This window comes from Lagopus leucura, unplaced genomic scaffold (genome assembly GCF_019238085.1).
Source record: "Lagopus leucura isolate 7727_CA_CO unplaced genomic scaffold, USGS_WTPT01 Super-Scaffold_100002, whole genome shotgun sequence".
In the NCBI taxonomy this organism is placed as follows: domain Eukaryota; kingdom Metazoa; phylum Chordata; class Aves; order Galliformes; family Phasianidae; genus Lagopus; species Lagopus leucura.
Window position 1 is genome coordinate 54,791,201 of NW_024962263.1, and position 16,058 is coordinate 54,807,258.

General features: G+C 36.0%; 1 protein-coding gene across 3 annotated transcripts in view; it reads right to left on the reverse strand.

Annotated features, from left to right (window-relative positions):
• The window catches only part of TOX (thymocyte selection associated high mobility group box), a 219,631-nt gene that overhangs the window by 24,005 nt on the left and 179,568 nt on the right, over positions 1-16,058 (reverse strand). For all 3 annotated transcript variants that reach the window (XM_042870266.1, XM_042870264.1, XM_042870265.1), the window contains 2 exons: positions 12,639-12,869; positions 2,108-2,188 (listed from right to left, as the gene is read on the reverse strand). In XM_042870266.1, coding sequence (XP_042726200.1) covers positions 2,108-2,188; positions 12,639-12,869 — 312 coding nt within the window. The remainder of the gene's footprint in view (positions 1-2,107; positions 2,189-12,638; positions 12,870-16,058) is intronic.

The window sequence follows — 16,058 nt, forward strand, 5'->3', positions numbered from 1 at the left end:
TTTTATGGATGATAATGTAACATAAAAAAGAGCAGATGGACTCCAAACAATCTTAATAATATATTATATCTATTTCTTCATACTTATGTGCATGTTTTAAAAACTAAAACTCTTCTGGTACTGTATAAATATTTAATAATGATAATTTAGAATATACTGATATAATATTACATCTGAGTATTTTACATCCATATTCCAAAATGGAGTTGCTTTAGTTACATGGCAGCTCCGCTGGATTCATTGAGTGTGTTCATGAGAGAAAGCAATTAGTACTCAGCTTCATTAAGTTTACATTTTGATACTTTCCACACTAGAGGAAAACATTACATTATGGGCAGAATTTAAATAATTGCTTAAAAGTTAAGAAAATGCTTCAGTGCTTTTCTGACTAACAACAAATTTAAACATATGCACAAATGGCTTAATGCACCGAACAGATCAGCAATCTTAAATTTTTTTTCCCTGAAAACAAACCTCAGAAAATGCCATAATTTTTTTTTCCCCCCAAATAATAGAAAACAAATATCTAAGTTTTTCTATATTTATATTTTCGAAGTTAAGCTATATGTAGTTTTATATGAACAGACCATGATATACTGAATAATGGCTTGCATGTTATTTCCACAAATGCTTGATGCATATCTGCAAAACCTTCTGGAATATTTTGAGCTTTTTAGACCTGTCTTTTGCCAATAAGTAGGATCTTTCAAATGAATTTATTTGCGTGCATGTGAGGACAATGAGTATTTCTAAAACCATACAGCCCTAAACAGAAATTATAGGTATCCTGTAAATGCCCTTAACTAATGCAACTGTATTTGTGGTGGTAGCTAAAAAATTTAAGTGTTTAAGATACATCTTAAAATAAATGAATGGGATAGCAGCCATATTTAAGACATTTAAATTTGCACAAGGCCTTAGCAAATACTAGGATAATGTACACGATAATATATAAACTAGGATAATATACACGAAAGCTCTTTGCATGGATAATTCAATTTCACTGAAAATGTGCAAAAATTCAGGTAATATACAGAGAAGTAGAGTGCAGCACTAACCTCTCCAAACATTTAAAACCAACAAAAAGTTCTACTCATGCCATGTATGCTAGTCCTTCATAATGTCATTTGTAAGTCTAAAATCAAGTTTAATTATGAAGGAACAAAGTATATCCAGATTTGTTTTCAATCTAATTGCTATATTTCTGAAGTTGTTTTTTTCACATTGCCACACTGCAAAAAAGTTCATCACAAGTTAAAAACAGCCTTTTACAAAATAATGGGCACCAAGAATGTTTGAGTGTATATATATATACATACAGTAGTAGTAGGGTACTGAGGCCCTGGCACTGGCTGAACAGAGAAGCTGTGGGTGCCACGTCTCTGGAGGAGTTCAAGGCCATGTAACATGGGGCCCTGAGCAGCTGAGCTGGTGGGAGGCAGCCATTTCCATGGCAGGGGGTTGGGACAAGATGATCTTTAAGGTCTCTTTCAACCCAAGCCATTCTGTGATTCTCTAAGGTGCTGCTAATATGTGCTGGGGATATGCAGGTGTTCCACTGCAAGAGCCCTATGCTGACCTATGCTGTGCTCATGTAAATTTTACTGCTGGATATAAAACGGAAATTCACAGTTCCATATGAAAAGTTGCTATGTGAGCTGAGCCTGACTTTTTGGGTATTGTGATTAGAAAGGAAAAAAACAATTCTTTAAGAAAAAGAAACAAAAAAAAGCATTTTGTGTATGATGTGGTTTTTCCTCAGAGGTAGAATGATGACTGCCTGCATGGCACATTTGTGGTTTATTTGGCATGCCAAATAAGACAATGGAATGGTCTTTTTACTGGGATTTCCTTCCTCTGACTGCAATGATACTCCCAGCCTGGAGGAGTGCTGTCAATATGATCAGAAGGGAAAAAGAATCTGTTCATGGAGAGATTACTGATTTTATTGAGCATTTGCACAGAGAATAGATGTCTTAATTTTAAGGTGATAACAAACGAGGCTATTTGCACTAAATACTACAGTGCTCTCAGCACAATAAAAATGCTGAAAGTGCTTTGCAATATGTTGCTATATACATGTATACGTTTATATATTAAGTGTTACCTTGGATACAAGGCTTGCTCTGTAGGCAGCTAACTGCTTCAGATATTCCTTCTTGGCAGCTTCAGTTTTCTTTTTGTATACCTAAAAACAAAGAGCGTCACATTGGTAAATTAATCTGATTTTGTTTTTACACATCACAGGTGTGTCTCATGCATCTTCATAAAGTCTTTCTAAGTAAACATCCTTTTCTCCTCATGTATTTTAAAGAGTGAAATAATAAACACCAAATATTTTAATGAAAATATTGTTTCAAATGTGAAACACCCTTTAACTACTCAGCAGTACTGAAAAAACACTATCATTCATACCATCTCAGGTTTAATTCTTCCAAGTTAAGTGCATGGCATACTTGCAAATGGGACGTTTAGGGACAGTGTGGGCCTCTCCACTGGCTTCTACTTGTGATACCAGTTAAAGGTCTCTGGGGAAGAAAAGAATGCTCTGGAGGACAGATGAGATAAATGAAGGAGGAAATGATGGCACCACAGAGATCAACCAAGCGGCTTTCTTTCTTCCCTGGAAAAACTGGTGCAGGCAGTCAAAGAAGCTTCATGGAACTGCTAAGGATAACAAATGCTAGTCATTATCCCAGTCTTGATCCCATGTCATTCTAATTAACTTCTCAGGAGCACAGATCTATTTCTGCACATTTCTCTCAACTCACCAAATTATTTTAAATGTGGCATGCACATAATCTCATAATAAATTAAAAAGCCTTGAAAGTCACTTCAATTTTGCCCAAATTTCAAGATCAAAGATTATCTGCAGGATATAGCAGGACCTCCTCACATTGCAGTAACATGATGTTATAGAAGTGTACATAGGGTTGAAAGTTCTCAAGAGGAGAATGAATTTCTGACCTGTGCAGCCCAGCTAATGACTTGCTGTTAGCAATGACAGTGGCAAATTCAGCAACAGGCCAGAATTTCTCTTGGCAAATACTATCATGGTTTTTTGTTGTTTGTTTGTTTTCCTGAAAGGGTAGATTTTGGACCTACCCTTGTAATTAAGCAGGATTAATTCTTAGCCTTCCATTTTGTAGAGAAAAAGTTAAAAAATACACAGATTTGAAGTTTTTCGTAGAACATGCTGGCCAAAAATGTTTTTTGCTTCACCAGTGTTCTGCTTGCAGGAACAATCCTCAGATACAGGCTGGCAAAATTGCCTAAAAGGATTAAAGATTATTCTTCCCAGGGAAGCAAAAGATCACAATGGAAACATAGAAGTCTTAGGTTTCTAAAATTGTAAACATATAGAGGAAAAGAAATTGGTTTTAGCTGAGCAACTGTATCTGTGGCCTCTTCTAATTTCTCCAGATTAAGATAAATATATAGTGTTGGCAGACCTCCTATTGTTTTGTACAAAAAATAGTAGCAATTTGCTTTTTAACTTGTAATCACTTGTGATTATTAGGGAAATGTACAGTTTGCTTTGTAAATGAATAAAAAATTAGTCAACAATCTGCTCTTAGCTGCTACAATGAATTTAGCTTGACCTACAGAACAAAGACTAAGTTTTACTGCTTTTTATATTGCAATCCCTCTGCATCGCTCTGATAGCCAGTTTAAAAAACACAGCTGAACAAAGAACTTTACACAGAATAATGATCTTCAAAAGATCATGTATCTACTACTTCCACATTGGGTTTTATTTTGTATTACATAAATATAAAAAATATACGCTCCCGCTGTGCACTTACAGTCACAGCATACTGAAAGTGTCCCCTGGGACCTGACTTTTCCCTCAAATAATCATATTGTTTGAGGTTAACTCAGTAATATGAAGCTAGCAACAATTCTGCAAAGCTCCAACTAAAACATCAGTACTTCATATGAAGTATTGCCCTCTTTTCTTGAGTCCTCTGGTGAGACAGTAATAATCAAATGAACACTATGTCTTCCATTGCAATGCTGACATTAATTATGTCAAATAAGGTCTTTATGGTAAAAATGTTCATGCTGGATGGGATGACCCTAATGGGATGACCCTTGCTTGCTTTTCTTGACTTGCACTGTCCAGAATAGTGCTTGCAGGTTTACTTGCCTGTAGAGCAATATCTTGATGTCGCTGTTCTTTTCAAGACGGTCACTGTTTAGGCAAAATATGAATGGGCTGATAATCTTTGCACTAGTTTTGGAAATTCTCATTGTTTCTGGCCTATTATAAAAATTAGTATATTTTATCTGTCTTGGGAGCTGTTCATTTTCATGAATAACCAGGCCTGGCTGTCAGTATACTTCTTTGCATATGAACGCAAATAAATATGGCCCTTGCAATGGGTACCAATTCACCAAGTTGTGCTAGACTGGACTTGTACTGGGTGCTTATGAAGTCACAGCAAGCAGGGAGTGGCCTTAGCATTGGTAGCATTTGTATCTAACACAGGTAGAAGCAAGTCAGCTGCCCTCCCCAACCTCCTTATTTCACTTTTTTTTTTTTTTTTTTTCTTATAGCTGCAAGAATTTTTAGCCCTCAAGCTTAAATGGTTTCGTGTTGTAGTAAATTAACAGAGTTCCATCCTTATAGTGCTTTGGGGGAGGAAAAGGGCTTGTGTCATCATTCAAGTGTGTTCTAGAAAATGGCTGAAGCTCTACTGTATTTTGTACTTAAGACAGTACCAAATTCTGAAACACATAATTTCTAAAAATACATTTACCATTTTCCTGTATCAAGAATTCTATTTCTGTTCTTTTCTTTATCTGTAGAGGCTAATGGTAATATTTAATACTATTTCTGACATCTCAGAAATCTCTTGCATGAGAACATTTTCTTTTCCTCCCTCAAGCAAGTAACAATTGTTAAATAAGTAACTTGACAGAGCATATATGTACAGAATTAAGTAATTCCTAGCTTGCTTTAATTCAATTAACATTATAATTGAATGCTGATTGATTGTCATTCAGGCAGTAAAGGCCCATTCTGTTTCAGCTGCAGATTTTTTTTCTTACACAATATTTTCTTTTTTCCATTGTCCAAGTTGTGGAAATTGAATGTTGGCAGAAAAAAACACCATTTCTGCATATGCAGGGTGGGTCACCATTATTTGCTCTTATTCTCTTCAGCTTGTTAGAGCAACCCCAAACCACCAAAATTACATTAATATGTCCACAAATGGAGCTGCTGGCATTCTTCTCCTACTGTGCTTCACAAAGGCAAATTCACACAACATAATACAAGGGTTCTTAATTTACTATCTAATTACACTTCCCAAGTACACACGCTAAGGTGGCTTCACGTTCCCTTACACCATTAAGCAAAACATGCAGGAATACAGAAAAAGGCATTTTCCATAAGAAATATGAAACTCCACCTTTTGTGTATAAGCACAGAAGATAGCATTTGAACAACGCCATTGGAGAAAATTAATGCCCTGGATCTCCAGTGGTAAAATAAAGCTTGGTACCAGTTCCCAGACCTCTGCACTGGCATCTTTTAGGTCCAGTTCCCTAGGCTGATCATACACATGCTGTAGCGACACTGAGGGCTGAACTCTATTGATAGTAATAAACATCCTTAATCTGGCTGCCCCAAAGTTTCTCTTGGAGATAGATGTGTCGTGGGTTACATGGTTAGCCACAATGACAGATTTACCAAATCAAAACCACAGTAGAATATCTTTACTTCTATTTTATGATGCCAACTTCTGGTTATGTTTTCCTTTATATGTTTTAGCTGTTGCATAATTCTTGTCTTCCTAGATCACAAATTCCTTCAGGAAGGCTTTGTGTCTCCTGTGCTATTCTGTGCACTGGACGATATGACACTCATTGCTGATATATATAATGAAAATATACCTGTAATGCCATGAGCCAAATTTTTATTCTGGTTAGCCATCTTTTCCCAATTAACTTCCTCACAACTTGCTTCTGGAGGACTATCAACATATCACAACGAACACTCTAAAGCAGGAGTCCTATGTTGTCCAGAGTGGCTTTGCACCCTTCTTCCTTCAGGGGAACAGCACATGAATATCTGCAAAAATGCCCTTGGCTTTTAATATCAGGTTCGAATGGAAGAAGGAACAACTTGCTACAGTCCTCTTTGATATTAGAGAGTCAGAGTTAGTGAATGGAACTGACTGATGCTCTTAGAAGATGACTTTCAGAGTTTGTGTATGAAAAAGCTTTGTGCCTCCTACATGACAAAGCGAATTACAAAGAACCACACTATTTCCTTGACTCTGCCTGAATAGCTGGAAAGGATGAAAAAGAAGGGAAATTTTTCAGTTTATCTTGTGAGTGTCTCCTTAGAGCTGCAGCTTCCAAGCAAATTATATTTGTCTTTTTAAAAAGATGTAAAGATGCCCACATTTGTTTTGATGGAAATGTTCCATAAACCTAAAAAAACAGTATATGCAAAAACAAATCAAAAAGTAACATGACTGGTTTTGACTTTTTGGTCTCTGCAGTGTTATTACCCATGGGAGTGTCATTTTCAAAGGCTACAGTTACAGGAATGGTATCTGAGAAAATATGGTAGGTTGCAATCCAGAATTAAATTCCACATTCAGATTGTCGTTCCTAGCCCTACATACCTAGGCTCACAGAGAAAACTTGTATTTTTTCCAAGTGGGAGACATATCTCTAGTTTTAATCTTATGATTTTGAAGCAAAGGCACTCAGAACTGCACACATTCTTCTAAAATATGGAGATAGATATTCCCACAGCAGTCAGAAAAAAATCCTCAGAATTGCTTAATGGGTACTGAAATACCATTTGATTTTTAATCTAGGTACACACAGTAACAAAAAGAGGCCCAGGGCTAGCTCTGTGGCTCAGCAGTCTCTTAGACTGCAGATCATGAAAATGACACTGATGACATATTAGAGGCTTAGGGGAAATAATTCAGTCTTTCTGGCATGCAGGTTAAAGATCACAGGCCAAAGTCAACTGCAGTACAAACACTGAAACTCTATGGAGCTCACTGGATCTTGCAGCCATTTATGTCAGGACTAAATGTGACCTTTCAGTCTTGATGCTTGCAACTTACAGGAGAGTGTTTATTTCATCAGAAGCACGTGAGATAAAAGTTGGACGCAAAACAAATGACACTAAACACACAATTTATTTGGTGATTATTTGCACCTGCTGCTATTCTTTTTTATAAATGGGTCTGAGCCCAAATGGAGCATAATAAGTCCAGTTGTGTACACAGACAATTCAAAGCTATGTTCTCATCAAGCTCAAATATATGCATAAAGGGTGGGTAAGAAGGATGTAGAAAATTAGGGTTATTATTTAGGAACATTGAGGCAGCAATACTTGGAATCCAGGATCCTTTGGGTTCAGCTCTTTCCAAATACAACAAGAAGGTGAAGTGCAGCTACAGCCAATGTTCACAATGTTCAAATCCAAGGCCATGTGTTGTGTCTGTTGTAAGTAGCAAAGGGGGGATAGATATCCACCCCCATGGCAGTGGGGGCTTAATGGCTTAATGTTCCCCACTGCTTCAGTGCTCCTGGGAGACTGGGGATGACCAACCTGCTAGGAGGACTGAGCAGGAATACAGGCTGAATTACTCTAAACAGGGTAAAATGCACCAGCTGTTCTAGTGAACTTGTATGTGTGGAGGTTTCACAACCCAAATGCACAGTGCAGTTTTAGTTTAGAAGTTTCACTACAGAAATTTGTTGGAAAAAAAAAAGTGGAGCTCCCAAACAGGCCTAAGGTGCAACAAAGATAAGAGCAACTTTGCCAGTGCAAGTAGCTGGGAGGGAAGACATAAGGCTGTTTTTTTGTTATGCCTGAATCCTTTGGGATTATGCACACAGGTACAGATGTACCTTTGCTTCCTATTCTCATTTACAAAAATAAAACAAAGGTAAATTTAAATGTTGTGTGGTTGTTTATCTGCCAAATTGAAGGTACATTCTCATCCTTTTACAAATATCTTGTTTATTCCTTGGAGATTACTTCATCAGCATAGACATAGTAATAATTGAAAAAAAGAAGGTCATTATTATGGGTGGAACAAGAAACAGATAAACAAACATCTGCATGAGTATAGAGCATAAATTAAAAAAACCCTGTAAATTTATGTTCCCAAAATGCTATTGACTACTTGAACTTGATCTGCACATCCTTTGAATCTATCTCCACATCTGCAATTGAATTTCTGGAGCTGTCCAGGGCCCTGACACTGGGCACCCCAAGTGCAAGGGCTTGCAATGGATGCACCATGGCTCTTCCACCCATGAGTTGAGATCATATGTCTTATGTAGTGACATCAAATAACACAGCACAGTGCTTTGTGGGAGGTTAGGTCTCTTTGCAGGCCAGGATGAGCCAAGCCTCTTGAAACATCAGTCTGAGATCAATTTTGAGAAGCTTTGGTGTTATGCTATATCTAAGTGTCATCATATCAGACAAGAATTATTGACAAGCACTATTTTTAAAGCTTCTCCTCCTAGTCTACCTGATTCATCCAAGCATTGGACAATCTCTTGATAAAACTTCACAGTTCTTTTCCCAAAAAAAGAAACTTATAAAACATGCTGAGATATTTTTCATGATCAAATCAGTCTGGGCTATTTTCAGTGACCAAAATAGAAACCCTTGAAAGCTTGTGTGTTATAATGAAAATGCTAACAGCATCAGAATCATTGACACTAATGCACGAGGACTTCAATTTACTTAAGCATTGGTAACATACAATCCAAGTTCCATCAGATTTTAAAGAATAAACTGCAGCTTTTATCTAGTGGGTCTTTGAGCACCAATGAGGAGTAAATGATTTGATTTTGTAAGCTCAGAGGATTTGTCAGCTGCCTCGTAAGTATAATTCTGGCTCTTCATATTCCTGCTGCTTCTAATTTAGCAGGACAGGCTCATAATTGAAGCAAATTAACTATTTACACTTGCCACTTCTACCAGGGGAAGAGGACACATCAGCAGGAAGGAATGAGTAGGAAATTAAATTCTTCCCACTTGTGTCAGATCTGCCCTTATATAAACACATTAACAGTAATTTCATGAGGCATCAAACATAGGAATAAATACTGAAGGATAAAATAATGAGGAGTTGCAATTGAGCTAACTGTTGCAGTAATATTACTGTGTATGAATTATGCAGCCTGAAAGAAGGCATATGTTACCACCACTCTTACAGTCACTTTCTCTTCTTTATCTGAATTTTAATTTTGGGGTCTCTTAAGTGAATCCATCCTCCTGCTATGAGGCCAGTGAAACGTTTAAATAAACCCACAGAAACACATGCACACACATACACACATCTACACATACATATACACTAAGCTGTTCATACAATGCCAACTCCATTCCTGCTAGAATTCCATTTAAATTGCTGAAGATACACTAGAGATTAATTCTGTTGAATGTTGAATAGACACTGAATTCCATTTTTAGTATAATAGCATATTTATTAAGCTTTTTGGCTAAAGTTTTAAAGTTACACTAATGTAAACAAGAACATTTTGTTTGTGATTTGCCACTTCTATTACTGCTTTACGAGGGCTCCAATTAGAAACTTAAGGTTCATTTAGTACACATACATCTGGTACTGATTTAAAATGACTCTCCTTTTTCATCTAATGACAAAAAATGACCTAAGTGGCCTTTTTACCTAGTTTGAACCAGCATTCTGTCTGAAAGCCACAGGCTCGACCATTTAGCATGCTGAACCCTTCCCCCTGGGGAATGTTTTTCTCCCCTTTGCAGTAAAAATGTGCGCAAAGGGCAATGATGTACATAAATAAGCTATAAAAAGGGGATGCACAGAAGAATAGTACTGACTAACGAGAAAACAAAGTCCATGATAGTAAGACAGGAACTAGTAAAGTTACTGAAAATATCCCTACGCTATGGATACAGCACTTAGAATTTATCCCAGCTCTTTACTGTTACAACTGCTTTCCATTCACCGGTTTATTAATCAGAACATTTTTTGTATGTTTTTATAAAACATTTACAGTGAAAAATGAAAGAAAACACACAGCCATTGCTTCTGTTTATATGTAATTATTACAACCAAATTAAAATTTGAGGAGAAACTATGACATCACAACATCACTTCTATAGTCCCTTCAATTCCTAGATGTCTCTATGTATAGGTTTGGACAAACAAACCACAGATTCACACCGCTGTGTGATAATGGTCCTCCAAAATTAATGGAAGCAGTTACAGCATGCGACACAAAAATGCAAACATCTTTGTAGGGTAAAAAAGAGAGCACAAGTATACTGACACCTGCTTTAATCTAACAAATTGCAATAGTTGCATGGTAAGACAATCTGTGCGTGATGCATTTTAAGTACAAATCCTCCTAACTTCAGCAAGGTACCCAGAACAACGCAGTTCATAATAACTGCTTTTTCATTATTCAAATCCTATTTTCTCAAACAACATTTCCCTAATTTCTTCACAGTTTGAGAAACATATGTGGCTTTTGCACAAGCCCTTTAAAACTACAGTCTAATATGTCAGGTTATCAAACTATTTTTTTAACAAAGGCTTGGGCATACATATCCTGCCCTTAGGTTGTTACTGTACTGAGTTTCAATACCTTTATTTATTCCATGGTCAATCTGCAGAGATAAACAAGAATTACTGTGCTAGCTAGAAAAAGCTAGCTCAGGTCATAGAACAGTGAAGATTTCATCCCGGCATAAAAAAAATGAGGTTATTCTTCTTTCTCAATAGCTGCATTATGTTCTACTTTCTGATTCATTTATATTTACTATTTAAATAGTTAAAGAAGTTCCAACTCAGGAAACATAATTTGGAAACACAATTCTATTTAAATTGCAGAATAAGCATTTGCTTCCAAAACATAAAAGCCAGAAGCTTTATGATAATTGATTTTTTTTCAGCAAGTATAATTCATCAATAAAGTATTTCTCTAATGACGTTATTGTTTCTTTAGTTACCTACTGAATTTCTGAAGCTTCTTCAATGTCAAATTCCAAATAATGCATTAATCATTAGTATTTTTAAAGTTCAATTTTCCTAGCAGAGACACAGATTTCATAACAGTTGCTAATGCTATACTTCTGAAAAATTAGGCCTTTAAAATACAGACTATCAAGTCAGTTAAGATGTCTTGTAATCATTACTTTGTACAATTGGATCTCTAATGGAATAAAGAATGAGTTTAAATTTATTCTAGAAAATGGGATTGCCATTTTTTTGAAATAGGGACTATCTTTTATTCTCTTTGTACAGTGCTCAATTAAAAAAGGCCTGGTGATAATGAACTGGCAAAATGAGTCAAAGAGTAACAAAGATATGCTAACACAAACTCTTGAAATAATTGGTTTAAAAATCTAGTTTTATTCATTTTTTTTCATGTATGTGTTATGTGGATTCTGCAACACGTCATTCTGCTGTGTTTCAACTTAAATTAAGGATAACAGAGATAAGGAAAATAAATTTTCTTCAGCTGTTCTAGTGTAGGTCTTTTTCAATTATTACTCTCAATCCTGAATAGAAAATTTAAGTCAAAGCTGAACTTTTTAATGCACTTTTTTAAGACAGATTCTATGATTTTACCTACAAAAAAATCACAGTACTATTTTCCTTTTTATTGTTAGACATATTAGCTATAATTTATTATGTAATACTGATATTCTCAGAATGAATGAATGAGATGCACTTTTGGCCCAGTACTCCTGGTACTTTTGCCTCTACTTATGTCTCCTGCAGCCAATGTAACTCCTATTCAGCATATCCTTTCCCTCTAGAACTGTATCTTTCTTAAAGTTCCCATTTCTTTATCAATCCAATCAATTCTGCCTTCAGTTAATAAATACACAACCAATAACAAGTTATGCATTACAACAAGTAATGGTATGCTAAAGCAAGAACGGCATTTGTCAGCTGGTATCACTGTAAACCCATGAATGCAGTTAGCAACCAGGAGTTACTCACTTTTATATGGGATCTGACTGACTCAGAAGGATTTCTGCAAAGGTTCAGAACCATCTTTGCTGAACTCATTGCAGGACCAAGACCTTTCCATGGAAGACATAAATAACTATGGGATGTTATTTCCACAAACTAAACGAATGCCTAGATCCATCCTAGGTCCATCTCCTAGATGCATCTGGAAAAAGCCAAGCGTGTTGGGAGATGGGAAGAGCCTAGCTCTCCTCCTAGCATCACAAGACAGGGAAATAACTGAGAGGTCCATTATTTGTCTGCTCCTATTGTACAGGAATATACTTATTTGCAGCAATGCCCACCTACACCACACATTCATAGACAGGGCAATGCTATTCTGTCTGCCCTGCCCAGGAATATTATGCCCACTGATTTCAGCATAAAAGACTACTAAGTGTAATCTAAAAGTTTGTGTCACAGCCCAGCAAAAGTGATTTCACAGACCGACAAAATAAATGAAATGATGCTCTCCTTATCTTAGTCTTTTTAAACCACACTCCTGATATCACACATACGTGTTTCATCTCTGCAAACAAAAGAAGCTGCCTACAGTGCTTAGATGACCCAGATTATATATATATATATATATATATATTTTGCAACAAGGTGTTTGAGCTACAGCACATACTGTACCTGTTTTTGTTCTTCTCCTAAGCCATCCCACATTGAAGCTACAATTTTAGAGACTTCACCAAAAGTAGCATTGGGGTTTTGGCCCTTGATGGCTGCTTGAGTGTCTCGGAAGAATAATGCATAGGCAGACACAGGCTTTTGTGGCTCATTTGGGTCCTTCTTCTTTTTCTTTTTAGGAGTTTTGGGCTTCTTTCCCATATCTGAAGCAGGTCTCTTCTCTCCTCCATTAACCTGTAACATAAAAACAGAGAAGTACTATAAGAAAAAAGTAACTTAATGTGGTGTGCATCATGAGGAGTTTGAAATATGAGAAGGTAAAGAGCATAGAAGTCATAATTGACCAGATATGACTTTCATCACGTTTTTTTGTTTGTTTTTTGATAATGCATGTCAAGTGACAGAACAGAGCACAAGTATTCAAATCAGAAGAACTGCATGAAGAGAATTACTGAATATTCTTGATCTGAACAAAACCTTTTCATTTTTTTTCATTATATACTTCACTGTGTGGTGTCCAACAGCATCCAGGTGACTGAGGTGAACAACCCTGATCACTGTGGCTCATTAAAGATGAGAACAATGTGATGCTACAATTTGAAAATGAAGGTGATTTTTTCCTAGCCATTACATTGCAACATCATAGTACATACTTTGTATCTTTAATAAAAAGTTAATGGCCGTGGAGCTTTTTAGAAAAATACAGAGAAATAGAAATGTTGTATTACCCATTATTAATTTATCCAACTTTTAGTGTCTTGCTAGTATTTCATTCTATAGGGCACGCAAAACTACTACCTAAATGACAGTTAAAACTATTGACTAAACTGTAATTAAGTAGGTTTCCTTAGTTAATCTGGCAGCATCATTCTGAAGTCTTCAGGCAATTTTAAACAAACTCCATGCATATGGAGACCTGACAATAACTGGAGCCATAATTGAAGTTTTTATCTTTATTATTTGACAAGATTTTCCTCTTTTCAAAGTATTCTTGACTTAATAAGATTTACAATTTCTTTGTGTGTTAGGATGCCACATAACTTCCTAACCTAGGCAATACATTGCAGAAACTTGTGCAAGAAGTCTGCTGGCTAACTGTTCTGAGAACAGCTCTAAAATCTTATAATCCAACTGGAACAATCAAGAGTGTTCAAAAACCCACCGTTAAAAAGAGAGTACTCACATGGGAAATTCTGTTTGTCTTATATGAAAATAACTACATAAAAAGAATACCAGAACTCCAATACTAATAACCTTGCAAATGGCTGAGATGATGGCCTACCTTATGCTCTCATCAGTCTATCAGCTTCACAGACCCCACTTCTAACCACCAAAGCAGAGACAGATGGGAAATAAAATAAAAAACATATACTCTGCTAGGCATAGACTTGTGCCTCAAATTCCCTGGAGGTGTAGTTAGCTCATGGTAATCCACCTCCTGTCATGGCTTATTGCTTAATTATGGTGATGTATTTAACTTATTTATCACAAGAAAGCAATAATCTTTCACTTTAAAGAAGTGTGCATTAACCATGTTGCACAGATAATAGATCAGAAGAATATCTAGTGTAGGATTTAAAACTATCAAGTAAGGCACATCGTTGATATCTAAATGTCCCTTGAGAAGCTGGAAAATGTCTATAAGCATATTTAAAATAAACTGCAATAGTACCAAAGCCTTTAATGGAGCTAAGAGAGCTGTTTTATGCACACTATCTTGCAGTAATCGCTGTAGTTTAAAATAGATTTTAATCAAGCACCATCTGCATAATAGGCTGAACAGACAACATAGAATTCTACTTATAACTCTTATCATATAAAGTAAATATTGTAAAACCTCTACCACATAAAGAGAATATGCTGCAGTAGTTCTTTAGTAATCATGTTTCTGTTGGTTAATTCCAGCTACTTGCAGTCCTCTCACTATCTTCCCTCTAAACAACTTAATATGAAATTCTCTCCTTAGTGATATTCAAATGAACATGGAAGAAAACCCTGTTATCCTTCTACGAAGAAACGCATATTTGCAAACCAGTAATGCTTCCAGAATTCAACATTTATGCTTGGCATTAACCAAAGAGATGTTTAGCAATTCAACAGTAAGAAAAATGACAAGAATTACATAACTGTAATATTATAATGTTAAGATGGTTGGAATAAAGCATGTGGTTAGAGGAATTCATCTGGAATGTTTTTGCAGTTATTTACAACTACTGACTTCTACATTCTATGTTTTTTCTTCTTCTAACCATAGTCCCACACATTACACTGAGAATAATTAAGGAGAAATTACACCAGTTTGTAAAGACTCCTCTTAATGGCATTTGGAATATGTACATTAAGCTGAAATGGTCATTTCCTACACGCACAGAAATCAGTGGTTCAATAGGAATGCAATTATTTTTCTATTCTAAATGTCCATCTTGTTCATGTCAACCCCTTTTATAAACTTATGTAAACATGAACAGGGCACTGATATTTCTTTTTTTTTTTTTTTTTTTTCTCTCTCTAGATGGATAGAGGTATAGATCTTAGGGATTTTTTCTACAAAAAATCTGCTTATCCTTCAAAGGTAAAGCTGGGCATTTAGCTGATATTAATAGCAGAGGTCATCTGACACTGAGATGATGGAGGCTCATTCCATTTTAAAATATGTTGTCTTTTTAATCGGTATTGATACGTTGGCAAACATCTTCTGCTGGTTAGATAGTAGAATGTCACTCATGCTATTAACAAAAATGCGAATTCAGAGTGACTGTTTTTTACACAGTTCTCATAGCAGGAATATCTTAGTGACTTAATGGAGCTGCTCAAATCTAGTGAGATACATATCTTCTACATGACTACAGCATGTGCACACATACTGAAGTCTGAATAATGAGTTCCTGCCCTGAGCTATCAAGTAATATAAAATATCATACATCTATGAGAAAGTTCTGAATTCAGGTAAAAGACAAGGGTTCTTATGAAAGAGAATGGCCATTCTACCTCTTCTCATCCTCATCCAGTATCTTCTTTCACTGGGAAGAAAATTTATGGAGTGAGAAGAAACCTCACATACTCCTCCAATGCAGCTCTGAGAAAATTTATTACTAGTGTAGCTGTGGAAAAGGATCTCCATAAAAAGCTGGTTTATCCTAAGTATCCATATCCATTCACTGGCAGCTTCCAGGGAGAGAGGTGTAACAGAAAGACAGTGAAGGGTTTTAAATCATAAACTACAACATTACACTAGTTATTTATGTTCATTATTCAAGATCTTCTGTCTTTTATGGAGGGAATTACAGAGAAACTACTGCATCAGGTCCAAATATGACCAACTTCAGGCATTTACAGGAAGATAAGAAATCCTGTAGAAGACAGGTATAGTACAATGTGCCTGCCTTTAAGCTTATAGTTTAATCTTTTTTAGTTGGAGACTAG